This window comes from Amblyomma mixtum, chromosome 6 (genome assembly GCF_055824585.1).
Source record: "Amblyomma mixtum isolate Tamu chromosome 6, ASM5582458v1, whole genome shotgun sequence".
NCBI classification, from domain to species: Eukaryota; Metazoa; Arthropoda; class Arachnida; order Ixodida; family Ixodidae; genus Amblyomma; species Amblyomma mixtum.
Window position 1 is genome coordinate 2,455,793 of NC_143017.1, and position 26,193 is coordinate 2,481,985.

Consider the following 26,193-nt stretch of genomic DNA (forward strand, 5'->3'; position numbering starts at 1 on the left):
CTTTTCTTCTTGAGAGAGAAAATAAAGACGATTTGATTTGATTTGATCTTCTCATGGAGTCTGCATACTACACAATGCACTTGGAACGCTACTTCATGTGAGATTCTCTCGGTTTGGATGATGCTGTAGACATCTTTTTCCAGAGTTCAGAGATTTGACTGGAAGCGAAGCTTCGGACCAAGCTCCTTTCAATACGAAGATGCCTACTACAGAAGGCAAACACTTTCCCTGCAGATAATGACGGCTTCCTCCTGCAAGGAAGCTGCAGCTTCGCAGATTTCTACACGATTTCATTATGTTTGCTTGCCGCGCCAATCGCTTTAATTTTGAGCCTTAGCCTGAAGCACGCCGGAATTCTAGTCGTGGTGAAATCTTGCAGGCGTTGGCGTGACGCTACTTATATACTCAAGACTTGTGTGCACGTAACCCAGATGTTACAAAGCGTTCCCTCATCGGCGCACTTCGGGGGCATCACTCGATAGGGAGGCTGCGCATAGAAAAGATAATACATGTTTTCTCGCAAACTATTTGAAGCGCACCGGAAGGAAACCATTACAGATAACAAAAAAGAGGGTGACCAGCATGCTGACATATAATTTGTGACAGCTTTTGCTATGAGAAACCGGCGTATTTTAACACGGCTCCTCTAAGCAAAGACAAGCCTGCAGATAGCTTTCGAGGAGCTTTCAGCAGACGCAAAGCTCTACAGAGCGGCATTTATCATTCGTGGTTTAATACAGCATGATGCCGTTGGTGCAGCAAAAACAAAACGAGTACCCGGCATTATTGCCGGTCCCAGTACGAGGTGCTGTAGTAAATAAAGTAGCAGCAGTAAACACGAACATTATGCTGCTATGCATGTCAAGCAGCGTTTATGGCAATACGAAGACTTACGTTTTGAACTCGCGGTTAAGAGCGAGGCCTTCTAGTCCAGCGGTGAATTCTGCGCACTTCGCGCTGCCGACGAAACACGCCACGTTCGCCAGAAGCACAGCTGTAGAGTCCCTGCCAGGAGAGAACAAGCACCACTGTATCCCTTCTGGGACGCTAAATCCAGCAGCCATGAAAAATGCCTATCCGCCATTTCCTGCATTTATTTGTCTGCGTCTTAGCCTGAAGGGACAGATCCAGTTAGTGAAAAGTGAAATGAAAGAATAAACACCGTGTTCCTTGTTTTTTTCTTAACTCTCGTTGGTGCAGCTTTGGTGTTACGACTTCGATGATGGATGAATGGACGCAAGAGTATTTTTGGTAGTTTCACGAGTCATTGTGAAATCCTCTGTATCGTCTGTTTGGTGTATAAACTGTGCGAAAGAAAATAATTTTCACACATGCAGATTTAGTTAGGCTTCCTTGCGGTACTTTCGAGGAAACATTATTGAAACGATAGGGAGAACAGTACTAAACACTGACGTAGACACTTTTGATGAATCCGCAGCTATAGCGAAGCAAGCTTGACATGTTCCTCCTAGATAAACTCGGCTTTTTCTGTTTTGTTTTCTTAAAAAACGTTAAACATTTACCAGTATCCTAGCGAAAACCAGCAGGCGGCCATGTTAAGGCAGCGGCATTTGCTGAGATATAAGCTTTACAGTTTTAGCACTCACTTTTCAGACGGAGGTTGAAGGTCAGTGGTGGAGTTGATGGAGTTTATCCTTTCTTCGATGAGCTCTTGCACGCGTCTCTAAAGAAAATATGAGTGCAAATTTCTTCTTTTAGAGTTGTTTTGTTCGGTTTTATATAAAAGTCAAAGTATAAGAGGAAATCGTTCCCAGCACTGTAGTGCACTACGTAATTTAACGTAGCCGTATCGCGCAGTACGCATCAGCATGTAAATAGGCGTTAAAGCAATCAATAAGTTCTCTGGACATTGCATTTTTCACACATTCGGGTGAGAATTTACCTATTTCTAGTAAAAACGGTAATTTAAGGCATTGCTAAGGTTTCTTATAATGCCAAACTGGTGTACCTTGTATGCTTTCTCAAGGTCGGGCGTCAGCACAAGCATCGTGTTTGCATGATATTCAAAGTCACTAAACTGCTTGGCATAGTGGTCCCATAGCTCTGTGTCTCCGCTCTTCAGGACTCCACAGGCCCAGAAGAATCCTCCGATGTCGTGGGGCCATGAGCTGTGGGATAAAGTGGAAGGTATTGAAACAAAGTTTGAGTGTGGCCCGGTCAGTCCTCAATTTATTGAAGGCAGCGTGAAAAACATTTCATGGGGTTTTGAGGTAGTTTTAATGAGTAGACGCGCTGGAATACGTGTTTAGTCTAGTTGGCTGACGTTTTTGATTTTGTGTGTGGTCAGGATATCTGGCGACACTATTAGTTCGATAGTAGTATTAGTTCATTAAGACAACAATATCCAATACCCAGCACGAGAGCGCGTATATTGGCTCTGTAGTAGTATTAGCCGACGAAGACGGAGATGTTCAAGGCACAGCGGAAGATAGTACTGCAGCATAACCGAGGTGCGGGCGGCTGCGGCGATACCATTCAGCTCTCGTGTAGTTGCAGCAACGAAGATCTGTTCGCACCGCGACGGGTTCGAGTCCCGGTCGCAACAATATTATTTTACTGGTTTGGCGCAGGTAAACATCAAGACCTAACTTCATACAAACCCGGCGAGCCGGTTCGACATCATGTATTTAAGCTTTGGCACTAAAAGGGACATTGAATAAACGCAGAATCCGCAAGTCTGAAAGCGCAAGTCCTGCATTTCCTGTTTTCTTGCTATACACTTATGATGACTTTTATCAAAGTAGCTGCGCGGCATCGTAATTTCAGTTCCCCAGCCCCCCAGCGGCATGCGCGCCACTAGCAATGAAAAAACGAATAATCGTTTATGGTGGGCGAAGGCTTCATTGCACGCAATTTCCGACGCGAGGAGGGTACGTTGTGCTTGTGTACTGCGCCCTGATTACTTCTCAGGCCACGTTAACGGGAATGCCGGTTCCGCAATAGCGCTCGCGTCACATCTGTTTTATTCGGCTCCTACTTTTAAAGCGCGCTGATGTGGGTTATGTCGAGTCCCGTCCCGTTCTCTCAACCTTGTTTCACAATTGCAGAGATGCCGTGGCAGCAAGGGTACCGCAGCAGCAGCGCTTTTGCTGGCAGAGCGCACGTCAAATATGCGGTCCCTCCTATAAAGTGGCACCTATAGCGCAAATCTAGATGTCGTGGCAGATTTATCTCAGCAAGTATGATAGCATGTTGATTTTGTCTTCGTCGCCAAGTTTTTGTGCAGGTTTAAAGGATCGCTAGATACGGCCATCATCTACAAGTCCCTGCAGTAGACGCCGGAACACCACAAGCCTTTAGCTTCCTTTGATAGAAACGGTGGGTCTAAAGCAGCTGTAACAGCCGCATTCCGTGCTAACTTGTTGCAAGTTCCAAATGCATAACTCTCGGAGACTACCATCTATAGGCGCCTGCCGCGAATATCCACTCTTCTCAAGCTCTATTCTGCACCATTGTGTCTTCAGTTTTAAAGTGTAATGCCAAAACTGCACACCTCACAACGTATACCTATGGTACGTGCTTATGCTGTCACCGCTTACCGCCGCGAAATGACCACTTCGCACCGCCGATTTTTTTTTATTACCACTATGGCGTTGTGGGCTCGTTAAGCGGAAAACCTTGCGTCGTCACAGACGTGAGCAAAAATCCTTGAAGAAATCTGCAGAGTTTGCTCACGAATAGCAACTCGGGTCTCTCAAGCGCCATAGGTGGCTTTTCTTGGAAAAGCTACCTGCCAGGGCAGTGGCGATTCTTTTAACTCTTTCACCACTCCGCCAGGATTAGTACGGCAAATCTCTGCGATCTATGCATGTGAAGTAGAGAATGGTCAATTCCTGAATAGCAATTTGGCTTTGGCATTTAACCTTTAACGCTTGCGCATCCTACTCATAGGGCATAGTTGACGTGCCCCCTCTAGTTTTGTTATATGAAATAGATTCTAAATTTCTTTGCCCTTTTGACAAACCAACCATGATATATGTGCTGTAATTCGTTGCTGCCTTGGTGTAGGTTAAGAGAATAATGTACAGTAGTCAGCAGAAGTCCGCATTATACAGGAGCGGTAGCAAGACTTCTAACATGGAGGTGGAGTGATGAAACGGGGCACTCGTGTTAACCCTCTTGCCGACTTGGAAATGCCAACCCCGCTCTCCGATTTTTCTGTTGCGTGTTTGCTGTGCAGTGTTTTAGGGAGTATATGCGGCTAGTGCCATCGTGAGCGAAGCACCTGGTTAGCGCGTCTGCAGTGCAGTAAAAAGGGCCGTGTTCGACATGAACGCGAGAGCTTTCTGGACAGCATGGTAGGGAGGGCGCAGTGTTCAGACTTGGGCAAAGGGCATGCGCCGTTCGATAGGATTTCAAAACAGATCTCACGCCATTCCCACTGCCTGCCAACGTTCCTTCACTCCTGTGCAGACAAGATCAAAACATATTACCACATGTGATCTATGACTGGTGCGAAAAAAAGCGATCATCAGGTAATTGATTTGCCATTACATTCAATGGCTTTCTCCATTGAATTTCCTCTCCAAAGGTTATCCCCACGATTACCTTGTTCCCGCATTTATTGCAACATTTCATTTTTTTCTCCTCTTTGAGGGGCGCCCCTCCCGTCACTGAGTGAAGCGACCTTCCTCGCCGTCGGTGTCACCGAGCGCAGCGAGTGCGAGGAGGAATGCGGGGGACGACGGTACGGCACTAGCAGGAAATCAAGCTGCGTGGCACGCGGCACCTGAGTGGCATGCACGGCGAACGTCCTGGCCTTTCGCCTCTGGAGAGGTTCATCGGCGGCGGAACGTTTAAGTAGAAACCCAGAGCAGCCTTCATTCGGCACTGCGTGTTCGTATGCTGTCGCCACGGTTCGAGTGCCACAGCAGCTTCGCTGAAAAATTGCATCACAAAGAAGCGTAATCGGATTCTTTTGCTTCTCTGATGTCCATGCACCGTCAGTTTTGAATCTCTTCCTCGCGCAGAATGACGCTTTTTTGGCCTCGCTTCTGCTCTGCACTCAAACGACTTTCTCATTGTTTGTTGATAACCACCGAGGCAGCACAAGCCATTGCCTCAATATTGCGAGAGTTGCTATGTCCGGCCCTTAGTATGGCTAGTGCTGACTTCATTGTCCCTACATTGGCACGCACAACTTGTGCTTTGTTTTGCCCATTTTGTCAATGTCCGTTTATAGCATCTCCAACTATGGCCCTAAACGTCCGCTGTTGTCTTCACATTCGCAATGCCGCTTCATTACACCTCCAAATATGGCCCTAATTGTCCACTGTAGCCCCCATATTCGCAATGCCTCTTTATTACACCCCCAACGATGGCCCTACTGCTCCGCTGCTTTCCTTATTCTAGCAATACCGCCTCATTACAGCTCCGACGATGGCTGCAGTTGTCCGCGGTTTTGCTTGTATTCGCACTGCCACTCCATGACACATCCAACGATGTGCCTGCTATTTTCAATGGCGATTTTTGTCAATCTCTTCGATATTTGCGCTTGTTTTGTTGTTATCAATTACTTAACTTGTTTCATGAATAACAACGTGAAACATTGACGTGAACTTACTGAAAACTCGATGTAAACATGCTGAGTGATCGAAAAATAAGCAGAGGTTAGGTTTATTCCCCAAGGCAACATTTTCGAAAAGCGACGTCTTTTGTCATTATGCTATGTACTGTAGGGGGCAAAGAAACTTCTTTTCGAATCGTCCTCCGACAGGGCTCTCGAGAAAAGCAGAAAAAGGATCCTTTTCGTGTTTGTGGAAGGTGCATCACTTTGTTCCATTCTTTGTTCTTTTCCATTCAAGCTAATTGCTAGTAGCATTCCTTCAGTTCGTGATGTCACCTGACAGTTAAATTTCCTTTGTATATGCAGAGTGAATCAATAATCTTTCTTTGTAGTGTATGGTTGAAAATTAGATCTAAATTGGTTGAAATTTTTATAATTCAATCGAAAAGAGATGCTTGAAAAAATAATATTTTTATTTCATGAAGGTTACATAAAAGAGTTCTTTCTCATTGCATAAACTACGTTACAAGGAACAAAACGCTTTCTTTACGGTTTTTACTTCTATTGTAACAATGAATATGCATGTGCACAAACCTTCTATTTAGATAAAATTCCGTTTGCACCAAGGAAGAGAGGCAAAAGTGGACAACGGATTCAAATAGCTGGAAGAAATCTCCACATGACTGACACCACAACCTACAGACCAACATGCCGCCAGGATCGCAGAGTGGCATGTACAGTTAATGTAGTAGTTATTTCTATGCACGGGCTTGCCAAACGTCTTTTGTTCTAGCAACCCTGCGAATTGCCCCCAGAACACTTCCCGTTCGAAAAGGGTGCGTTTTTCGTTCAAGAAGTTACCTCAGAGAAAAATACGAGTATCGAATTACGGCTCGTCACCTACGCCTGCGTCTTATCAAACACTGCGCGCAATACTTCGCATGCCGCGCTGCACTATAAAAACCAATTTCAACCGGCACCAGAACGTAACAGATCAACATCGTTGGCTGCCGCTTAAAGATACACAGCCATTGCCTAAATGGCACGCACAGCTCATGCAGTCGCTATTACTAAAATGATACGTTGGGAACGAAGGGGTGCATAGTTTTACCACAAATAAGCCGAGACAACCCCCCGTTTACCCTTTGATGCGCATTTGATGCCTTAAAAACCGAGTCACGCTGCCTAAGACGCGGAGATCAGTCTTGGAGCGCGAAAATGGATGGGTTACATACACTAAAAATCCTTGATCCCCGCTCTCAAGGCGCCAAGCTAAGGCGGCAGTTTTTCTGAAAAATGGCGATTAAGGGGCATTAGAATTGCTGTAGCTTGAATATAATTATGTGGCTGAAAACTAAGGCGCTCTAACACATCGCCCACTTCTCTATAGCCGCGTTTTCATGAACACCCCAGTGGCGCATCGTATTTCGCGCGCACATTTAGGCGTGTGTAGCTGAATATGGGCATAGTCTTCACACCAATGTCAGGCCTTTATGCATAGGCTGATCGCGGGGCGAACGGCGGGCCATTGTTTACATACCGGCTGAGCATAGGCCAAGCCGATAGTTATACTGGCTGAGAATGGGCCCTGTCTTGGCATGAATGGTCTGTGGTTGTTGGACAAAGTCTCGGATTCGCTAGAAGCCAATGTAGGACCGATAATTATGCCAATTTTCGCCTCCATTACTCCGCTCTCAAGTCATATTATTTTGTGCTGCTTGGGCACGCATTTCAGCCTTTTTGTATCGTCGACCTTCTCCTGCACATCTTCAATCAGAAGGAACCGGCTCCATCCACATCACCAAGCCAAGTCAAGGCACTAGACGCGGACAACCTGAACGGACGAGCATGCCTACTCACGCGTCGCTCCCGCTTTTTTTTTTCGTTCTTACTATCTTTTTTCCTACCTTTCCGATTTCTGTACTTTGCACTTGCACAACGTTCTGCCGCACACAGGCTTTCGAGTCCTTCGCTGTCTCCGTCATCGTCCATCCTTCCACACAACCGTTCCTCAATACTTCGCTGCACTTGCGCCCGCTTGCCTGCATTTCAGTCAGGCAGCGCCACCTGCATTCCTTCGCAGTGACCCTTCTTCTGCTAAGGAATTAATAACCTCCACTCTGGGAACTCCGGATCACGAAAACGAAAAACACGAGAATAGCAGGCCCTCCCAACTATCAGCCTTGCGAGAGGTTCAGGAGTTTCCAATCGCTTTCAAGTATTTAATTTGTTATTTTTTGCCCCAGCCGTTAGTCGGTCACATGAAACCGTCTGACCATGAGAATGCTGACCATGAGCCGACCATGAGGATGCTGGCGCTAATGTTCTGCAAGCTGAACGGACGAGACAGAAACGGTGGTGGGCAGGTGGCAGCATAGTGGTGCGGCCATAACTTTGCTGTCTGGTTTGACCGATGCAGAAGAGAAGTGATAATGCGGGAAGCCTGTTTCGCATTAATAGGGACAATGGTTGGGCCATTATAGAAGGGGAAGCGTCTGTTGTTGCAATAAAAACATTACGGTGATGTGTAATGGGCGCTGCGTTTCCATTATAGTGCTGAATGATACTGCTTATGCAATTTGTTTGGTTTGGTTTGGTTTATGGGGTTTAACGTCCCAAAGCGACTAAGGCTATGAGAGACGCCGTAGTGGAGGGCTCTGGAAATTTCGACCACCTGGGGTTCTTTAACGTGCACTGACATCGCACAATACACGGGCCTCTAGAATTTCTCCTCCAAACAAATTCCACCGCCGCGGCCGGGACCGAAGCCGCGTCTTTCAGGGTCAGCAGCCGAGCACCATAACCACTGAGCCACCACGGCGGCCGGGCTTTTGCAATTGGACCTGAATATTCAATGGTCATTTGACAGTGGTGTGGACGGCGGCACCGAATATTCCATTCCGTGCATGTACGCACAACTATCAAGTGTCATCAAATAAGCATTTTTGAAAGACAACTTAAACGGGTGCGCCGGATTGACTTCTGACGAACAGGTAAGAGTTACTATCGGGGAAAAAATTACCCAGGACACTTGGAGGAGGAACCAACGGGTGCAGCTTTGTTGTCAGCCAGTGGTAGGAAGCCACACTTGGGGAGGCTAAAGTTACTTCTATGTTCTCTAATGTGTGCTAGTGAAATCAGCGAATCGTTGGCACACGTTGCACATATGCGCCAAGATTGCGGTTACGCGTCCCGGACTCCTTTTTCCCCAGTAGTACCCAGAACTAACAACGCGACAAGAGGGGCTAGTTGGTGTTTCATCCTTAAATCTGTGGGAGCAATGCGCTTTGTAAAAACGAGCGCTTCGTCCAGTCCTGTCCGTCTCCTTTTTACTCAGCGCATTTCTGCCACAGATTTAAAGTACCCAGAATCCTTCGCGCTTCGCCAGGGCCGACAGCAACCCTGTAACCGTCAAATCCAAAGGTGCTGCATAGAACTTACAGCCGCAGGTGCACGTGCATTGAGTCTGTGAGCGCGCAGTGCAGAAAATAGTTTGGGCGAATGAAAAAGAAATAAAAAATGAAGTTGCCTAGCCCGCACGGCCTACACTGCAAAAAAAAAAAAATCCGCAAGTGTTACGTACAAACTCTCTATAACAGAAGAAACGCTTGCTCTGTTGCATCTAAAATCAGTGGATCGTCCGTAACACATTCGTGAAGGTGGCCGGCCGCATTATGCTTTTTCTGAAACGTATTACACGCCTTAAGTGTTGGCCCCCGGACTAGGCACCACATGACGTCCCATTTCCGATCTGTATGGTGTACTCTTGTTCAACAATGTCCGCAAACTAGCATGGCAAACAAGCTTGAGCTTGTCTAATAAGATTAACCACATGTGCAAAGGTGAAGATCCGAGGTGGGGTGATAATCGAACTAGACCCAAGTGACGCATAATATTGCTTCAACGCTGAGAGATTGCGACAAATTGTTAGCAACGTTAAATAACAAAGGCCTTACTTTGCTATAACTTTAAAATAAGAACGTTGACTTCATAAAAAAAATGTTTTCACCATGTTGCTATCCACATGACAAGGTAACAATTATTAAATGCATTTAATAACTCAGAAATGCAGCGTAATGAGATCAACAGTTTAAAAAAAATCACAGACACAGAAAATGTTTGAGAACTTTTCCAACTTGAAACTGAACGCCAGCTGATAATACATTACAAACATGAATAAAGTGCACAAGTTGAACACCGAATTTCCATGTGTCGTTTGGTAAGGAAACGAACCACTGATAAAGCCAAAAGCTTGGGCAAACAAATCTGTGAACGCAGTGCAATGTAGCAGTCACATCTTTGCTACACAACCATCAATCAAAAACGCTAACTCCTTCACGGATAACATAATCACAGGCACAACAAAATATTGCTCATTGCAATGTTCAATTTATTAGGTACCTATTGCCTGCCATTCATTCCTGGTCTTCCGGCAGATAAATCAAACGCTGCCAAAAAGCAGCGAGCAGCCATAATTGCTGTAGTGACAAGGAGGATGTGCACTGTCGGTGCTGTTCCCTCATCCTGAGTAGGAAATAATAGCTGTTTTTTTTCTGGAATGTACTCTGGAAGCATGAATTTCCTATCCACCTTTCATTTAGCTTGCACCGACACGACCCATCATGAACTCGGCAGCTTTGACAAACATGTGGGCCAGTCGACAGCCACAGAAGACTGTAGAACCCTGCTAACTTGCAAAAGACCAGTGCTCAGAGAGAAAAAATTGACAAAAAAATGAGGAGTTTCGTAATACGCTATCTTTTATACGGTACTAAGAATGTTGCTAAGACAAGGCATGAATATTGTTTTTTTCCGCTCAGCTACAAACTTTATAGCCTGTGCTAACATATTAATGCGATGTTAATAATGAAACATGCCAGCACTGCACAACATCTGTAAGACACAAAATACACCCCCTTCAAGGCTACCACATGCCGCTTACATGCGGTAATGTTTATGTCTACCAAACTATCTAGTCTGTAAGATGAGACGCCAAGCCTCGGACAGCTGGAGATGTGTACCTTTCATGTAATTAGAGTGATTGGAGAAGATTCTTCTTGATAGCATTTCAACTGCTAGGTGTGGAAGGACCAGATGTAAAGGTGAACAACAAGACACCAACTTTTTAAGCAACATATGAGCAATGTGCCTTGCCTTTTCTTCCGTCCAAAAAGGATGTTATTTTCCATGTTCTGTGTTCACGTAGCTGCTTGCATGTCCTCATTTTGGATTGCTGGGAGGTGATTTTCTGCGTTAAACTAGTTCTAACTCTGGCCTGAGTCCACTGCACTTTCGTAGTTTTATGCTAGTGTTCAGCATAAGCCATCTATCAACTCACGCAGATCTCTACTTTTTTACGTTTCCAACTGCCACATCGTCTCAGCCTTTGTCGTGTCCATCACTGCCTTCAGGTATGCTTTGTATCATCATCTTAACTATTCTGCTTATTACATATGTATTTTTGTAAGCCACCTACTCCTTTCTCTGGCGCCGATAGGCCCTGAGAGTAAATAAATGAAATGTAGTCTAGGCTAAGACTGAGAAAGCATGCATTATGCTCATTTTATTTTACCACGAGACCGGTAGAGAGTGGAGGGAAAAAAGCCGCTAAATGGAGCTTGACATGTCTCTCGCCCCTACACTGGAAAGCATAGGCCCCAAGGGATACGTAGCCACTAACGACAACAGAACATGTCAAGTGTGAAGTAAATCAGTAACGTTCCTCGCATTTATCAAAGTGCATACTCTCTGCTCAGTAATTTATTACCCCATTAGACATTCTGCAAGGAGTGTATACAATGATATGTCGCCACAGTACAATGAGAATCATGAATCATGTGCCAATAAAACAGCAAAGAAATTTCTGCCCAATAAATGCATAGATTACAGTGCAACCAAGATGCAAGAATGGGCCACCCTGGCACATATTTAGAAAATAAGCTCCCTCCCTCCCTCAAAAAAGTATGAAAAAGTGTACTCTACAGACGGCACGTTTGAACCATGCGGTTGTAATATTTGCGATAGTTCAACTACGTGTGAAATTCCGATACAAATAATAAACGCCAACGCATGCGGTTGGATGTGAGGCGCCAGGGCGCGGGCAAGCAGTGATCGTCTTCAGGTGTCGAGTGTTTCCACCTCCTGAAGGCCGCTGCTCGACGAATGTCACTCATGGCACAGTTCACATCCAAGAAGCTTGTAACAAACATTAGACAGGTGTTTATCATGACGCAGCAGCAGCTCATCAGTGCGATTGGCCAGTGCTGAATTTTTTGGCTTGATAAACGCAGTCATCCACCGAAACACGCCTCCACTGTTCCTCGCCAGGTTCTTGCAGCCCCAGGAGGGTGACCAGCTTTTCCGTCGGCTTCAAGTCTCCTCTTTCGTGCAGGGCCACTGGCATCGTAATGCACCTTCTCATGATCGTTTTATATGCATCGATGCCGCATGGGACAGCAAGCGGTTGTACACTCCAATGCGGTGTACGCGCCGCACACATACACACACAAAAACGACAATACAACGGGCAGGACGCAAGCAGCGAACACAGAAGACCAAACCCGTTCCCAAGCACCTGTTCACTCAACACCACACATACTCCGCGCATCGTTCCGACTGCGGGCTTGGCTAGCGCTTCGACTTCGCCATGGTCAAGCTAGCCAAGCTGCACTGCCGCCTTAGTGGTAACAACGTTCAAGCAACGAAAAGAAAAAGTTTAATATATAAAACCATTCAGGTTGTCAGCTAAATAAGTAATAAGGGAGTAATTACTCATTGGGATCCACCCGAGCGCAGCCATACGGCTACAAAGGAAAGCTATACAGCTTTCTCAGAAACTTCGTAGGTAAAGAAAAATTCGTCCTGGTCCGGGGTTCGAACCCAGGACATCGCTTCACCGGAGCAGTCTCTCTACCAATTGAGCTAACCAGGACGGCAAGCTTATGGTAGGACGAGAGCGAATTGATCAATAACTCGAAGTGGGAACTGTGTTGGTCAAATGTTTAGGGGAATCCCCCAAGGTGGAGTAGATTTGTAATAAGGGAGTAATTACTCATTGGCATCCAGCCGAGCGCAGCCATACGGCTACAAAGGAAAGCTATACAGCTTTCTCAGGAACTTCGTAGGTAAAGAAAAATTCGTCCTGGTCCGGGGTTCGAACCCAGGACCACCGCTTCACCGGAACAGTCGCTCTACCACTTGAGCTAACCAGGACGGCAAGCCGGCTTGCCGTCCTCGGTGGTCTTCCATCTCGGTGGTCTCCTATACAGCTGTGTTGTAGGCGAAAACGATGTAAGGCTTGAGCGAGGTGGGACATTCACTTGTTCTGCCAGGATAAAAGCGCAACGTGATATTCCGGAGTTCTCATCGAAGGGATGGCGTCGTTCGTCGAAAGCGTTATCGTCTTGGATCGCAGGTTATTGATCGCCTGATGTTCATTAAGGAAATACATGCCCAAGATTATTTCGCGGGAACATTGCCGTAGCACAACGAAGGTCGCGGGCTAGTCCCTTCGCAGTCACTCGCGTTGTGCATTGTCCAAATGGCGTAATGGGGTGACCCCCTGGAACTAGAATTTTTGGGCTGTCCCAAGCGGTTGTTATTTAATCAGGTGCGCAGCGATTGTTCCATTCATCACCAAATAATCGTCTGCTGTGTCGGCTACAGCGCTAAATTTAAAGCCGTCGATAACCCCTTTTAAGTCGCATGTCCTGGCTCTGGTGTTGCACATTGTCATCGGTGTCAGGTCACGGCTTCGTAGGGTATGTGAATCGCGCGTGGGGCTTGTGGCCGAAGCTTTTCTTGGCGGCGTCGTTTCCAAGGCGTTTCGCGTCGTGGTCGAGGTTGTCATCGTGTGCGGTGTCGGCCTAATGTGTGCGGTGTCTTGATACAGCGTGGTAGATGGAGGATCTCCGTCGTTTCGTCAGCAAGCAACCTTACTTCCACAGGTTGCTTTCTTTAGTTTCCCCTACGGGGGCTAGGGGACCTTCCTCGCACAGCGGCGGCGTAGCTGATGCAAAACTTGTGGTGGATGGCGGCGGGGAGCGGTAGAGACGGCTTGACGTACTCCCCTCTGGGCAGGTAGTCGTCGATTTCCCGTGGTCGTTGGGCGGGGAGCGGTCGTTGGGCGTCGATAGCGAATCCCCGCAGGCCGATACGTCTGTACGGCCAGTTGCGAAGTACGTGCCCGGCGTGCCTACACAGTGGGCGGTTGTCGGGACTCCTCCACTCGTTGCATCTCTGAGAGCTGTAGCGTCGCTCGTAAGGCGGTCGTGCGGGAACTAGGTGTCGTCTTTGTTGTAGAGTTGGTGCTCATCGAAGAGGGTTGGGTGTCTCGTCGGTGCGGAGGGCTGCGCAAGGCAGCGGCGTACGCAAGGGGTTCAGCTTCCGTTGGTGTCGCCGGCGATGGGGAGCCAAGTGCATGCTGTGCTTCTTGGATGGTGTGCGTGATCGACGCCACCTGAGTCTGCTTCGTCTTCTGTGTTGGAAACGTCAGCAGTCGTCGAAGTTCTTCGCGAGCAATTTCGCATATCAGATCTCACAGGTTATCCCCGCTTACAGGGGAATCTTGTGGAGGGCTTGCCGTCAGCACTTGAAGTGGTCAGTTTAGTGACGGGCCCCGGCGCAAAGGGCGTTTTCGATGGTGGAAGCATCGATGGTTTTTGGAGGATTCCGGATCAGGCCAGAGAATAGTTGCTCCTGTACGCCACGCATCAGAAAGGTGAGTGTCTTTTCTTCAGTCGTGTTAGGATTGGAGCGGCTGAAAGAAGTTTCATTTCTTCCACACACGCGGTCACGGTCTGGTTTGGGTGTACACTTCTGGACTGCAGCTGCGCATCTGCTCTTTCTTTCCGTACGACGCTAGTGAACGCACTCAGTAGCTGCTTCTTGAAGGACGTCCTAGGTCGTTAGAGAAGATTCGTGCTTTTCGAACCGCGTTCGGGCAGCGCCGTCCAGTGCAAAATAAACATTTCGAAGGCTGGCGTTCCAGGCGTTCAGCGCCGCCACTCGGTCTTATGGTCCAGTTAGTCTTCTGCATCTTCGCTTAGTTCTCCATGGAAAGTTGGTGGCTCAGGGGGCTAACGAAGCAGGATGGGCGTTGACTGTGCACCAGGTTCCATCGTGGAAGCCATAGCAGGATAGCAGGTGAGAACCTCCACCAGATGTCGCGTAGTGTTGAGTGTTGTCCGGACAGCAGGAAGATGGCGAAAATGGCTTCTAAACAAAACTTGTTATTAATGCGAAAGCACTACTAGGCTATGTTGGCAGTTTAGTCCCGCAAAAGGTGTGGGCAGAATTTCTGTCTCTCTCAGAAGAAATATCGCCATGCGAGTGATTCTAATCGATAGAGAATGATGTGAAGATGATGCGCGAAAAATTCAATGTCGATAAGATGAATACTCAATTAATTAGAGCCAAACATCAAAAAACATCAAAATATCGCGGTGACGAAATAGTGAGTGGACGGGAAGCGTAGCGCCAAATTAGGAAATGGGCGATTGGGATAGGAGAGATATAGATGATGCAATCTAAAACCAATCAATAAGAAAGGTCACTTAATCGAAAAATGCACCAGCAATAAAATTGACGACTAAAAAATAAACTCATTGATTGTGAATGCGTAATTGATGGATAATTGATAAGTGATCAATAGGAGATAAGCGGCCTATAATTGATAACTGATGGTTGATAATTTATGGGTAATTTATACTTGATTAAAAGCTGATGGTAGATCGAAAAGCGATAAAATTTTGGCAATTGGTAAATAAAAATAACCGAGCGATAAGTGATAATTAATTCATGAGCGATAATTAACTTGCAATTTATAATTCATCTATTGATACTCGACAATTAATCGATAAGCGATGATAATTGATTACTGTTCAGTAATTGACAAATAATTCACAAGTCATAAACAATAGGTGATCTATGCAGTCTAAGTGGATGAGAGAAGAAATGAACGAAATGGCGAAATTTGGGGGCGAGGGAGGCAAACATAGGCGATGAGTGCCCAGGAGGCATCATTGCTTTCGCATTCTTCTAGTGCAGGTTGCCGCAGTGATCTCTGATTTTTGGGCTGAATTGTGCCCGCAAACTTAACTAGTCGGCGGCACTGTAGCAAAAAGAATGCACGGTGGTCGTCGAACCGAATAATCGCCGCTCTCAGCCGTGCTGAATCTAAAGCTGATAACGAACTTTCGAGATAAAGCATGAAAAGTTACTAGAGCATTCTGCGACAACGTAGAAGCGGCTCCGCCTGGATGCGATCAATCCAGATAAATCTGGTCGCTTCTTGCATCACAATCAAAGTGATAAAGCGGTGCGCTGGCAGTTCTCAAGAATAAACAAAAACACTACAAAGATTAGCGGCAATATTTATAATGTGGTTAATCGAGAACTATGTGGAAATCGTCCGCCCTCCTGCCGCGTCGCCCAAGAAAGATGTCCCATTCACTTGGGGCCTAGCCAAACTGCAGCGTTCAGAACCCCTATCAGTGCCTTCACCGATCTGCCTGTCTTGAATCACTTCAATCCTTCAGCGCAAATAGAACTTCAGACCGACGCGACCAGACATGGCATTTGTGCACTACTTGCTGAGCGGCAAGGCTCTTAGATTTGCGTGATTGTGTACGCCAGTCGCCTGCTTTCTGAGTGAGATCGCATCTATTATTGCACAGTGCGGGAATGCATCGCTCAAATTTGTGCAATTGCCAAATTCCGCCCTTACTAGTTTGGGCACCCTTTCTCGGTTATAACGGATCATAAAGCCATATGCTGCCTTTCTTCGCTCAAGGACCCTACTGGCGGGCGGGGGCACTGAGCACTTCGCTTTTATGGTAGTCATTTCTGAATCATCTTCCCACTGCTGAGATAATTTTCAGATATCCAGTTGAACCATGCTGCCTGCTACTTCTACTGTGAACTCAGTAAGGATAGCGTCTAGATTATCCTCATTGGAGATCATTGAAATGGTCCTGTCCTGTTAAAAGTGAATATCTGTTATCTGCCGATATCTGCAACTTCTTTGCTTCCCTCTTACCGCTAACTCGTTAATGGGCTTCCACTTCTCGAGTTTCTCCCTTTCCCTAGACAAGTGCAAGCTAATTCGAGACCTAACCATATTGTGGTTGCTACCATCGTACCTTTCCGATCAACTACATATCGTGCACGATGTCAGGGTGAGTGCATAATATGGTCTATTCTGTTTTTGCTATTCCTAGAGCCTTTTACTAGATCTACTACTTTTTCTACTACGGGAGCTTATGCCATAATCCCTTACCACCTGGCTTCCATCCTGCTTCTGGCCCCTTTTTACGACGCAGCTAGCGTACGTCGCAGTAAAGCATGAGGAGTGGGGCCGAAGGGGAGCAGAAAAATGTGCCAACAAAGTATGAGACTCTCAAAGCGGCGCCCCACACGCGAGTTTTGTGTTCCTCCGCAGAACAAGTGAGCAACGGTTTGTCTTTCGTAGTCGGCCCGAAAAAGGAAACGACGACAGGACGGCTCGGGTAGACTGGCGCTGTGCGTTGTTTTTTATCCTTCCTGCTAGCTTGCCAGAGCGGCGAAAAGCGACGCTTGTTTTCGAGTGCGTTTGCCTCTTCTCGTTGAAGTATTTACGACCTTGCCACGGCGGCTTACATTGATGCGCGCATTGTATACTGCGCAAGTTTCTTCTTCTATGTGATACCTTAAGCTGGAAAGATGGCGGAACCGTCATGTATATACTAAAGAGTAAGTCTTGACGGAAGAATTGTGCATTGGCTTAGGATGAAGTTTTGAAGGGAATGCAACAGGACGTGTGCGTGCAGAGGAGATGCGCACGAGACTGGTGGTGTGACAGCCGAGCAGATCGGTCGTGCGCGGCCGGTGGTGGTTCCGGAGCCGCAGAGTTGGAGACTCGATTTCCTTGAGGGGTAGCCGGACAGGTTGGCCGTGTGGTGGCCGACGGTGGCCCGGAGCCGGGGAAGTTTGAGGTTTTCTTTTTAGCTAAAGCCGAGAGGCTTAAATCTTGCGGCATATGTAAGCCAGTTGTGTACATATTGTAATAAATAACTTCTTAGGGAAAGCCTTCCAAGTCTCTCACCATCAGAAGACCCTCACACTGGTCTGAGGCCACCACTTCAATCAATCAATCAATCAATCAATCAATCAATCAATCAATCAATTGATTAATCAATCAATCCTTTCTATTTTTACAGAAAAAAAGCTGGATGGTCTCCTGGGCTAAAAGGTGCTCAAGCAGCCTGACTGAGGCCCAAGAGAGCACTACAAGACAGTAGCAGTCAAATAGAACGCACAGCTACATCAGCAGTAGATATAGCCCCAATATTCATCAAATAAATAGTTGACAAAAAATTCAAAACATGAAATAAACTTTGGACAGTACGAACGGAAATAACTGGATCAAAATCTAGTAATTACATTCTAAAACAGTAAACATACGCGACAACGTAATGGTCTTTTAGCTCGAAAAAAAAACTGATTAACATTGAGCATTACAAATGAAAATATCTAAATAAAGTCAAGTAATTGCATGATTAACAGTGAATACACATAAGCGAACATAGAGCTTCCTACAGTTCAAGAAGCGAAGACCTGAGCTCTCTTCGCAGCAAGCCTGCTCTTTGCATGAATTTGTTGAGCAATACTGGATGATTGTGAGCCCAAGATTGGCATTTGCGAAATGTACGATAACGAGGAATTTCTCATAGATTCATATTTCTAGTGGGTATATTAGTCGTTCGGGGCTTTAAAGCAGCCAATGAGGCTGTGTGGTTAGCAACTACAGCAAAGGGAAAATACAATATCTTTAGCAGATGGAATTCATAAACGTGTTTATGGGAACAATTTCGAACAGCCTAAAAGCATTTATTGTAGTGGCCATAGGCTCCATATTTCCAGTATGGCGAATCATGAGGTTTTTAACCATGATATGTCTGTTTAAATTTCCGTTTGTTGTTGTACACCAAACTAAGGTGCAACAAAATAAATGGCAGCCATACAATACTTGACAGATGTGTAGCTTTGTCTTCCGGGGAAGAATGCTGCGATAGCGTGACAAAACTCCGGTAATCGAATATAGTTATAGTGGGCTCGGTGGCTGCGCAACCGCACAGTCTAACCCTTTCGCCTTCATCATGCAGATTTTTCTGTTCATCGTTCGCTGAGATTTTACTGAGAACTACCTTTCGCGCATTTCAGCAAAGATGATCGACATGGTCGTTCCAAAGCGTGTGTTCAGAGAAAACAACTGCAAGTGTTTTCGCAGATATCTATCTATTAATTTTATATGGACCAATGATAAAGCCTTCAGGCTTTTCCACGCATTTACTGGGTGCACCGAACAGAGCAAATTTTGTTTTTGATTCATTTAATAAGAGGTTGTTATTCTCAGACTACTCCTGCAACCGAAAACAAACTGAACTTTTCAGTGGTAGAAGATCGGTTCGATTAATTCCACTAAACGATATGTTACCATCATCAGCGTAGACCACAAATTTGGACAAATTATCAGTTAGCACTACATCATTTCTATAAAATAGAAAAAGGAAGCGACAAGGATACTGCCATGTGGCACACCGCTTTGTACAGATCGGATTTGTGACTTATGGTCATTAATTTCAACGAACTGCGAGCATGAGGATAAACTCGAACGGGTTAGTCGGGTGCACATAACACGGGAACCGTATTTTTCTAGGTTGTCTCTTAAATAGATTGAGATTAACAAGACCAAAGGCTTTGCTGAAATATATAAAGATTCCCGAAGTCATTAGTTTTTTTTCTCTTTACTTTCCAAGATAATGTATTTTTGGTTCAGCAGAGCACTTTCTGTGGAACGCCCTTTCCTGAATCCAAGCTGACATTCAGTTAACAGACTGTTCTTGAGAAAAATTATCCATTCGAATATTAATTGTTTTTTCTAGCCCTTTATAAAATGTTGGTAAAATGGAAATTGGACGGTAGTTAGTTATATTCTTTCTGGCACTTCCCTTATGAATTACGATAACGCGCGCTAATTGCATGCTCTTCGGAAATACACCTGCTGAGAGTTCTGAATTAAATATATGTGCTAGCAAAGGTACAATATGTTCATTTGCATATTTAATAGGCCTTATCTGTAAATCATCTGCGTCCACGCTACATTTGTTAAGTCAGTACTGACTTCGCTTGCAGAGGTTGGCTGAAGAACTATGTTGATTTTAAGATTTATTGGTATTTGAGTGGCTGATCTGCTACACCATATAATTCCACCTATTTCGGCAAATAAATTGTTAAAGCAGTAAGAAAGTTCTGTTCCATATGTCTCTTCGTCATTTATAATAAGGTTTACAATGCGCGGGGGGCTCGTTGGGTTTAATTGTTTAATTTCTTCCATACTTTCTCGCTCTTCTGTTGACAATGGAGTGCATAATGCAACCACGCAAAAACGACGCAGGACAAGAAAGGAGCGCACAGGACAAGGAACTTCAACTCAAGTTGAAGTTCCGCGTTGAAGTTCCGCGTCTTGTCCTGTGCTTTCCTTTCTTGTCCTGCGTCGTTTTTGCGCGGTTGCATTATGCACTCCATTGTCAACCACCAACCAGCCCGCCTTCACTTGTTACTTATGTTGACATTCTGCTCCAAAAATAGAGAGGTAGTTGTGCTTTTTTATTTCGATTTATTGCTGCTTAATTTATTACGAGAAGCTTTATATTACAGCCGCTTTACCAGATTGTCTGTTTCTATGAAACGCTGATAATGTTTGTCCTGGTTAATTTTCCCCATCAGCTCCCGTGTAATCCATGGGTTTTGAGACTTGCTAGGTTGGCAAAAATATTTAATAGGGAAACAATCAGCATATAATGTTACGTGGCGGCCAGCCGAAGAATGAGGCGTGATGAACGATGGATAAGAGATGATTTAATGGCCGCTGGCCTAGCGCGAGCGCTCCGTCCCGCGCCACTGCCAGCTTCGTCTTCTTCGTAACATTACCAGGAACCACTGAGCGATCGTCCCGATCGTAAACTGAAGAAGACATGAACGAAGGGATGCGTGATTCAGCGACGGCGTCCAGGCAGAAATCAAGTGGCAAGGTGATGAAGTGCTGGTCGCCACGGTGGATGAGATGATAGGCGGATGAGTGCCGCTCCACGAAGCATCCGGGCCGTAGGGTGCCAGGAGCGGACGGCCGAGGTCCGTGGACGCACCGAACGGCAGGGGCCGAGGGGCGGTGTCCTCATTTGTGGGCAGGGTCTGGGGTCGATCGGGTCATTGCGGTCGCGGCAACCTCATCAGTTCGTCGTGTCTTGTGGTCCGGGCGGGGGGACGGGGCTGGGTAGAGCGGCGAGGTCGGTTCAGGCCGGTCGGGCTGGGGTACGGCCGGGCGGGGCGGACCAGGTACTCACGGCCGACGTCCACGGCATGCGCAGGACGCCGGAGCTGCTTGACCAGGATGGCGATGAAGGGACCTCCGCACCTCCACCAAATATTACGTGGCGGCGAATCGAAGAACGAGGCGAGATGAACGGTGGATAAGAGATGACTGAATGGCCGCTCGCCTAGCGCGAGCGCTCCGTCCCGCGCCACTGCCAGCTTCGTCTTCTTCGTAGCAATATCACTTACAATCTGGCTTAAAATTTTTCATATGCTGTGTTGGTATCTAACATTTGAAAAATATCCATGCAGTCAGTCTGCCTAATCATTTACTTAAAATATTGTAATGATTCAAGTGATATGGAACGATACATGCTCATCTGTGTCTGTTTATACGTGGGCTCTTTGCGGCGTAAGAACAGAAGTATGGGGAGGTGGTCACTAATTTCGCGTCTTAGAGCTCCTGATTTACAATCTTATCAAATGAGTGTGTAATGAACGAGTCAAGTAATGATGGCGATGATGAAGTGACTCATGTTGGCACTGAAGTGACAATATAAAAACCGTTGCACTCGAGTAGGGATTGAAATTGTATGCCTTGTGTAGACAGTTTGGATAGATCGATATTAAAATCCCCTTCAATTGTTAATGTATATGCCGAGTCATTTGTGTAAGAAAAGTAGTGTTCAAAGAACTCGAAGAATAAGCGAACATTACCTGCGGGAGGGCACTGCACCACTGCGAATAAATTTTTATCCTTTTTCTCGATACGTATTTTGTAGTCGTTTGTAATAAGACTATATTCATTTCAAATTTCGCAATGTGATACAACGTTAGTATTGACACGCCGCCTCCTCTCCTGTATATGCGATTCAAACAGAAATGGAGATATTCCTGTAACGCGACGTATTCAGAGTTTTGGATGTGCCTCGTCCCCGTAAAAAAAGACCTCAAAGTTGCAATGCCCAGGTGTCATCATTTTTTGACTCGAATGATGTCGTTTTCAAATGCAGCAGTTTAAGGGACTTGACTGTGTTGTTTTGTTTGATAAGTTTAGTGATGTTTTCGGGACAAGTGAAAGCAATGACCATTTCTGATATTAACATCGATAAGTATCCGAAGACTTTCCTACTCGGAAGCATCGCTGCTCGGGACGACTGCTGGCGACAGTGTCCTGCGCCTCACTGCTGATCTTGTCTAGATCAGCTTCTCGAGTAACTGGAATGACTTGGGATGAAGCAGTGCACCGAGCAAACATGGAACCCTTTCGTGTCCACACGAACTTCCTTTTCGTGCTTTCGGCCAAAAGCCATGCCTAACAGTTTTTTCATAGATGGGCATAGGTGTTCGTTTATGAAAATGGGCTCATCTGAAGTAAGGTCTAGGTTAGTATTTGTTAGTTGTTTCTTTTTAGCGAGCTGAAGAACTTTGTCACGTTTTTCGTGGCGTTGAAATTTGTGATGTTTTTCTTGTCTGTATCTTTGGTCGGCACCCTGCGACGCACATCAGTGTCATACCGTGTGATGGGTTCGCCTCAGTGTTAGCGCTGCGGCCGTACAGGGCGTACGCCAGTAGAGTGCCAAGAGAGAGAGGCTAGGAAGATTGCCGCCAGAGGGATAGAATCGTGAATACTCATAAGGCTTCAAATATTTGCCAGAATTCGGAGTCAAAGGCAAGCACTCAGTGGGCGGACACAAACAAGGTGGCCGATGTTTCCCTGTGTTCGAGCGAATCTGTCATCTTGGCACGAGTGACTACGGGCACTGATCTCACAGTGGTCAGGAAGTGCCTGTTTCTGCAGGAACAGGTAGACGAACGAGGGAAATAAGCGTAGAGTGTAGCCTTCGGAAGCTAGCTTGAAGCTAAGCTGGCGTATGTGCCACTAAGAGTTAATCGGAAGGGCCCACATGTCATGTTGTGCGCAGCGACAGAGGAGTTGGCGAGCGAAAGTAACTGCTTGTTGACAGTTAGTGAGTGTAATGACCTGGCCAACAAAACGAATCTCTGAGCATGGAGCATGAGAGCAGAGATCTTCGAGGCTCCCATTAATGGTCTGATGTTGTTGCTTTTTTCTTTTGGTGCTTGATTCTAGTATAATTTACCCCGACTTGAACTATGTCATTCTGTGGAGTATGGCGCGGTGCGTAGAACTGTATGTCGCTCTCATGTATGTGTAGGCCTTATTCCTTTCTGCAGACTGTATCTACATGCTTATTAGTGCAGCTTGGTGAAAGATTTAATGCATCTTCACACTAGCGAGACGCGCAACGTCTTCAGGCAGTCCAAAGCAGAAGCATGCTTTTTTCCGGAACTGGCGCTCAAAAAAAAAAGGAAAGAGGGGAGAAGGGGGAAATCTCACAGCGCAACTTGCGTGCGTCGCGGTAAAGCGTGAGGAGCATCGCCGAAAGGCAACGGGGGGGTACACCGTTAGCGGGGAAAGACTCAAAACGCCCAAACAGGATGTGTGGGCGCACTGTAGGTGCTGCCAGAGCCGAATAGAGCAGTTGTGTGAGGCCGGTGGTGGTCCCAGGGACGGGGAGTTGAGACGCGAATTCCTTGAGCGGCGGCTGGACAGGTTAACCGTATGGTGGCCGGCCTTGGTCGGGACTCGTTGAGGTTTAAGGTTCCATTTTTTAGCTAGAGCGCAGCTGCTGACACCTTTCGGCATGTGTAAACCAACAGTGTACGCATTGTAATAAGTAACTTCTTAAGGAAAGTCTTCGAAGTGTCTTGCCAACTTATAAGAAGGCCCGCACACCTCTCTGAAATCACCAGTCGCGAAGTACGTCCCCAGAGACACTCAGGAAACCCACCCTCTACCACTAAACGTCAAACATAAAGATCAAATAACATAGACAAGAAGAAAAAAAATCGAGATGCCTACCTCTGCGTTCAAGTCCCAGATCCGTGCTGTGTACCATGATTTCACTTGCTTCGTTGCCGATTCAGCGCCTTCATCGAAGCTCTCAGCTACCTGGTTATCATGTTTGGATTTAGAAGTGTAGGCCTGCATCAACTTGTGGGCGTAGCTCTTATTAAGCTTAATTACTGTGGTCGCCACCCTATCGTTAATACTATATAATACCTTTAAGTTGAGAGCTATATTCTTGTGGATGAGAAATCCCACACCTAGTTCTCTTCTCACCGCTAATCCACAATAGCACGGTAACTGCACGCTCCTCACTACTGCATATGCCTCATCTGTTCTTCTAACCTCAGTAAACCCTGTGACATCCCACATTATCAGCCCCTGGCTTCTCGAACAGGACTGTAGTGCTACGTCATTACATAAGGTTCTAGCGATTAAACGTAACCACTTTCAGTATCCAATAGCAGCCTGCTAGGAGCCAGACATTCTTAGCACCCTCCGCGGCGTCGCAGGTCTGAGCACCGCCTTGGTCTGTTCACCGCAGCCGCTGGCGACTAAGGACAGAGGGGTAACCGGTTTGTTCATGGAACGTTCGGGCCGTGTACTACACCAGGGTGCCCAAATCATGTTATGTTGAGTGCTTTGTTGGTTCCGGTCACCGATACCAGGACACAACTCTGGCCTGGTTGGCGATTCCATCAACACGCGGATTTTATTTTATTTACAAAGGAGAAGTGCGCAAAAACCGGGTTCCGAGACCCGGTCCTCTTGCACGCGGGCTGGATGCTCTACCCCACGCAATCGCTGCAACCCCTTAGATAACGCCAAATCCAGAGCCCTGCTAGGTACTCACCTGTGATTTTCGTCACGTGACCATGCTGTAGCATAGCAAATAATTTTTCAACCTGGGAATGACTCATACCAAACAAAATGGTTTCTGTAGGCCTGGTCGGCTATCACGATAGCGACACCCATTGGCCAAGTCATTACTTGCTATATTTATATCACCACACTCCAGCACATTGCATTATTTTTCTACCCAGGCATGTTGCATATAAAACCGAACGGGTCTTAAACATATCTTCGGCTATTGGGAGGACAAGCTCGTACCAGGATATCACGAGTGATGCTGGGTCACGTGAACACGTTCGAGAGCAGCAAACTCTTTTTGCATCCAGGTATGGTGCACATCAAAAGAAATGTTTTTCCATGCCCTTCTCGGCTGCTGCAATAAGAAGGCCGCATGACGAAGTCACTAGTCGCTATAGCCACGTGACCACTTCCGAACATGGTGCATTATTTTTCTGCCCAGGCATGTTGCATATCAAACCGTATGGGTAATAACGCTGTTTTTGGGTACCGGGGTGACGAGCGCGCACGAAGAAGTCATTGTGATTCCAGTTACGAGACCCTTTTTGGGTATAATGAACACTTTTTTAACCAGGCATGTTGCATATCAAACGAAATATTTTTCCAAGCGCTCCTCGGTTGTCAGCGTAAAGATGCCACATGACCAAGTCACTAGTCAGTATAGCCATGTGATCAAGTTCGAGCACGGATCGTTGTTTTTCTCCAAGGCATGTTGCATATCAAACGAATCGGGTGTACAGCTTTCTTCGGCTATCTGCATGACTTCCTGGCATGACTGAATCACAAGTGATTCGGATCACCTGATCACGTTCGTCTGCAGTGAACTCTGTACGTAACCAGGAATGATGCATATCAATCCAGCTGTTTTTCGAAGCCCTGGTAGGCCGTCACTATAACAAGGCCACATGACCAAGTAACTAGTGACTATAGACACCTGACCACATTCGATCACAGGCCGTTATTTTTCTGTCCAGGCATGTTGCATATGAAACCACTAGGGTCTTAAAGCTGTCGTGAGTTATTGAGATGACGAGCTCACGTGAAGAAGTCACTAGTGATTCTGCTAACGTGACTACATTCGGGTGTAGTGAACTTGAAGCACACAGCGACGCTGTAGAGCGGAGGCGCTAAGATCGTCGTTCCCAGCCGGCGAAAGAAGTGGAACAGAGCGTGCTCAATGCGCAATCACGGCACGGGCTGTGAGGTTCGAGAAGACTGCACACGCTGGACCTCTTGTTCTGGTGCTCTGCAGCGACCCCATAAATTCTCTACTGTGGTGACTCCGGCCAATGAAATGACCGACCCCAGCAACCTACCGGCCTCAGCGACCTTGCGCGTGACGCTACCTTGCACCCATGTGACGTCGCAGCTATCCAGCCCTGCCTACCGACATTCTGGCCCAAGCATCCGCAGATCTGCTTCCCCCAGGTCGGAGCCATCTTATATCTGCACCACGTCCCCTCGAAGGCATCTCCGTTTCATCATTTCTTTTCCAACCTGCCTCCTGAAAGGGATCAAGAAGCGGCAGATGCAGTCGTTAGACCCTTGTGCAAAACTCTGCACCAGCGACTTCAGC

General features: G+C 46.5%; 1 protein-coding gene across 1 annotated transcript in view; it reads right to left on the reverse strand.

Annotated features, from left to right (window-relative positions):
• Positions 1–890: 890 nt before the first annotated feature.
• Positions 891–26,193, reverse strand: part of LOC149338093 (uncharacterized) — a 163,723-nt gene continuing 138,420 nt past the window's right edge. The window contains exons 11-13 of the mRNA XM_089550269.1: positions 1,970–2,129; positions 1,608–1,684; positions 891–1,005 (exon numbers count right to left, since the gene is read on the reverse strand). Of these exons, the coding sequence (XP_089406395.1) occupies positions 891–1,005; positions 1,608–1,684; positions 1,970–2,129 (352 nt within the window). The remainder of the gene's footprint in view (positions 1,006–1,607; positions 1,685–1,969; positions 2,130–26,193) is intronic.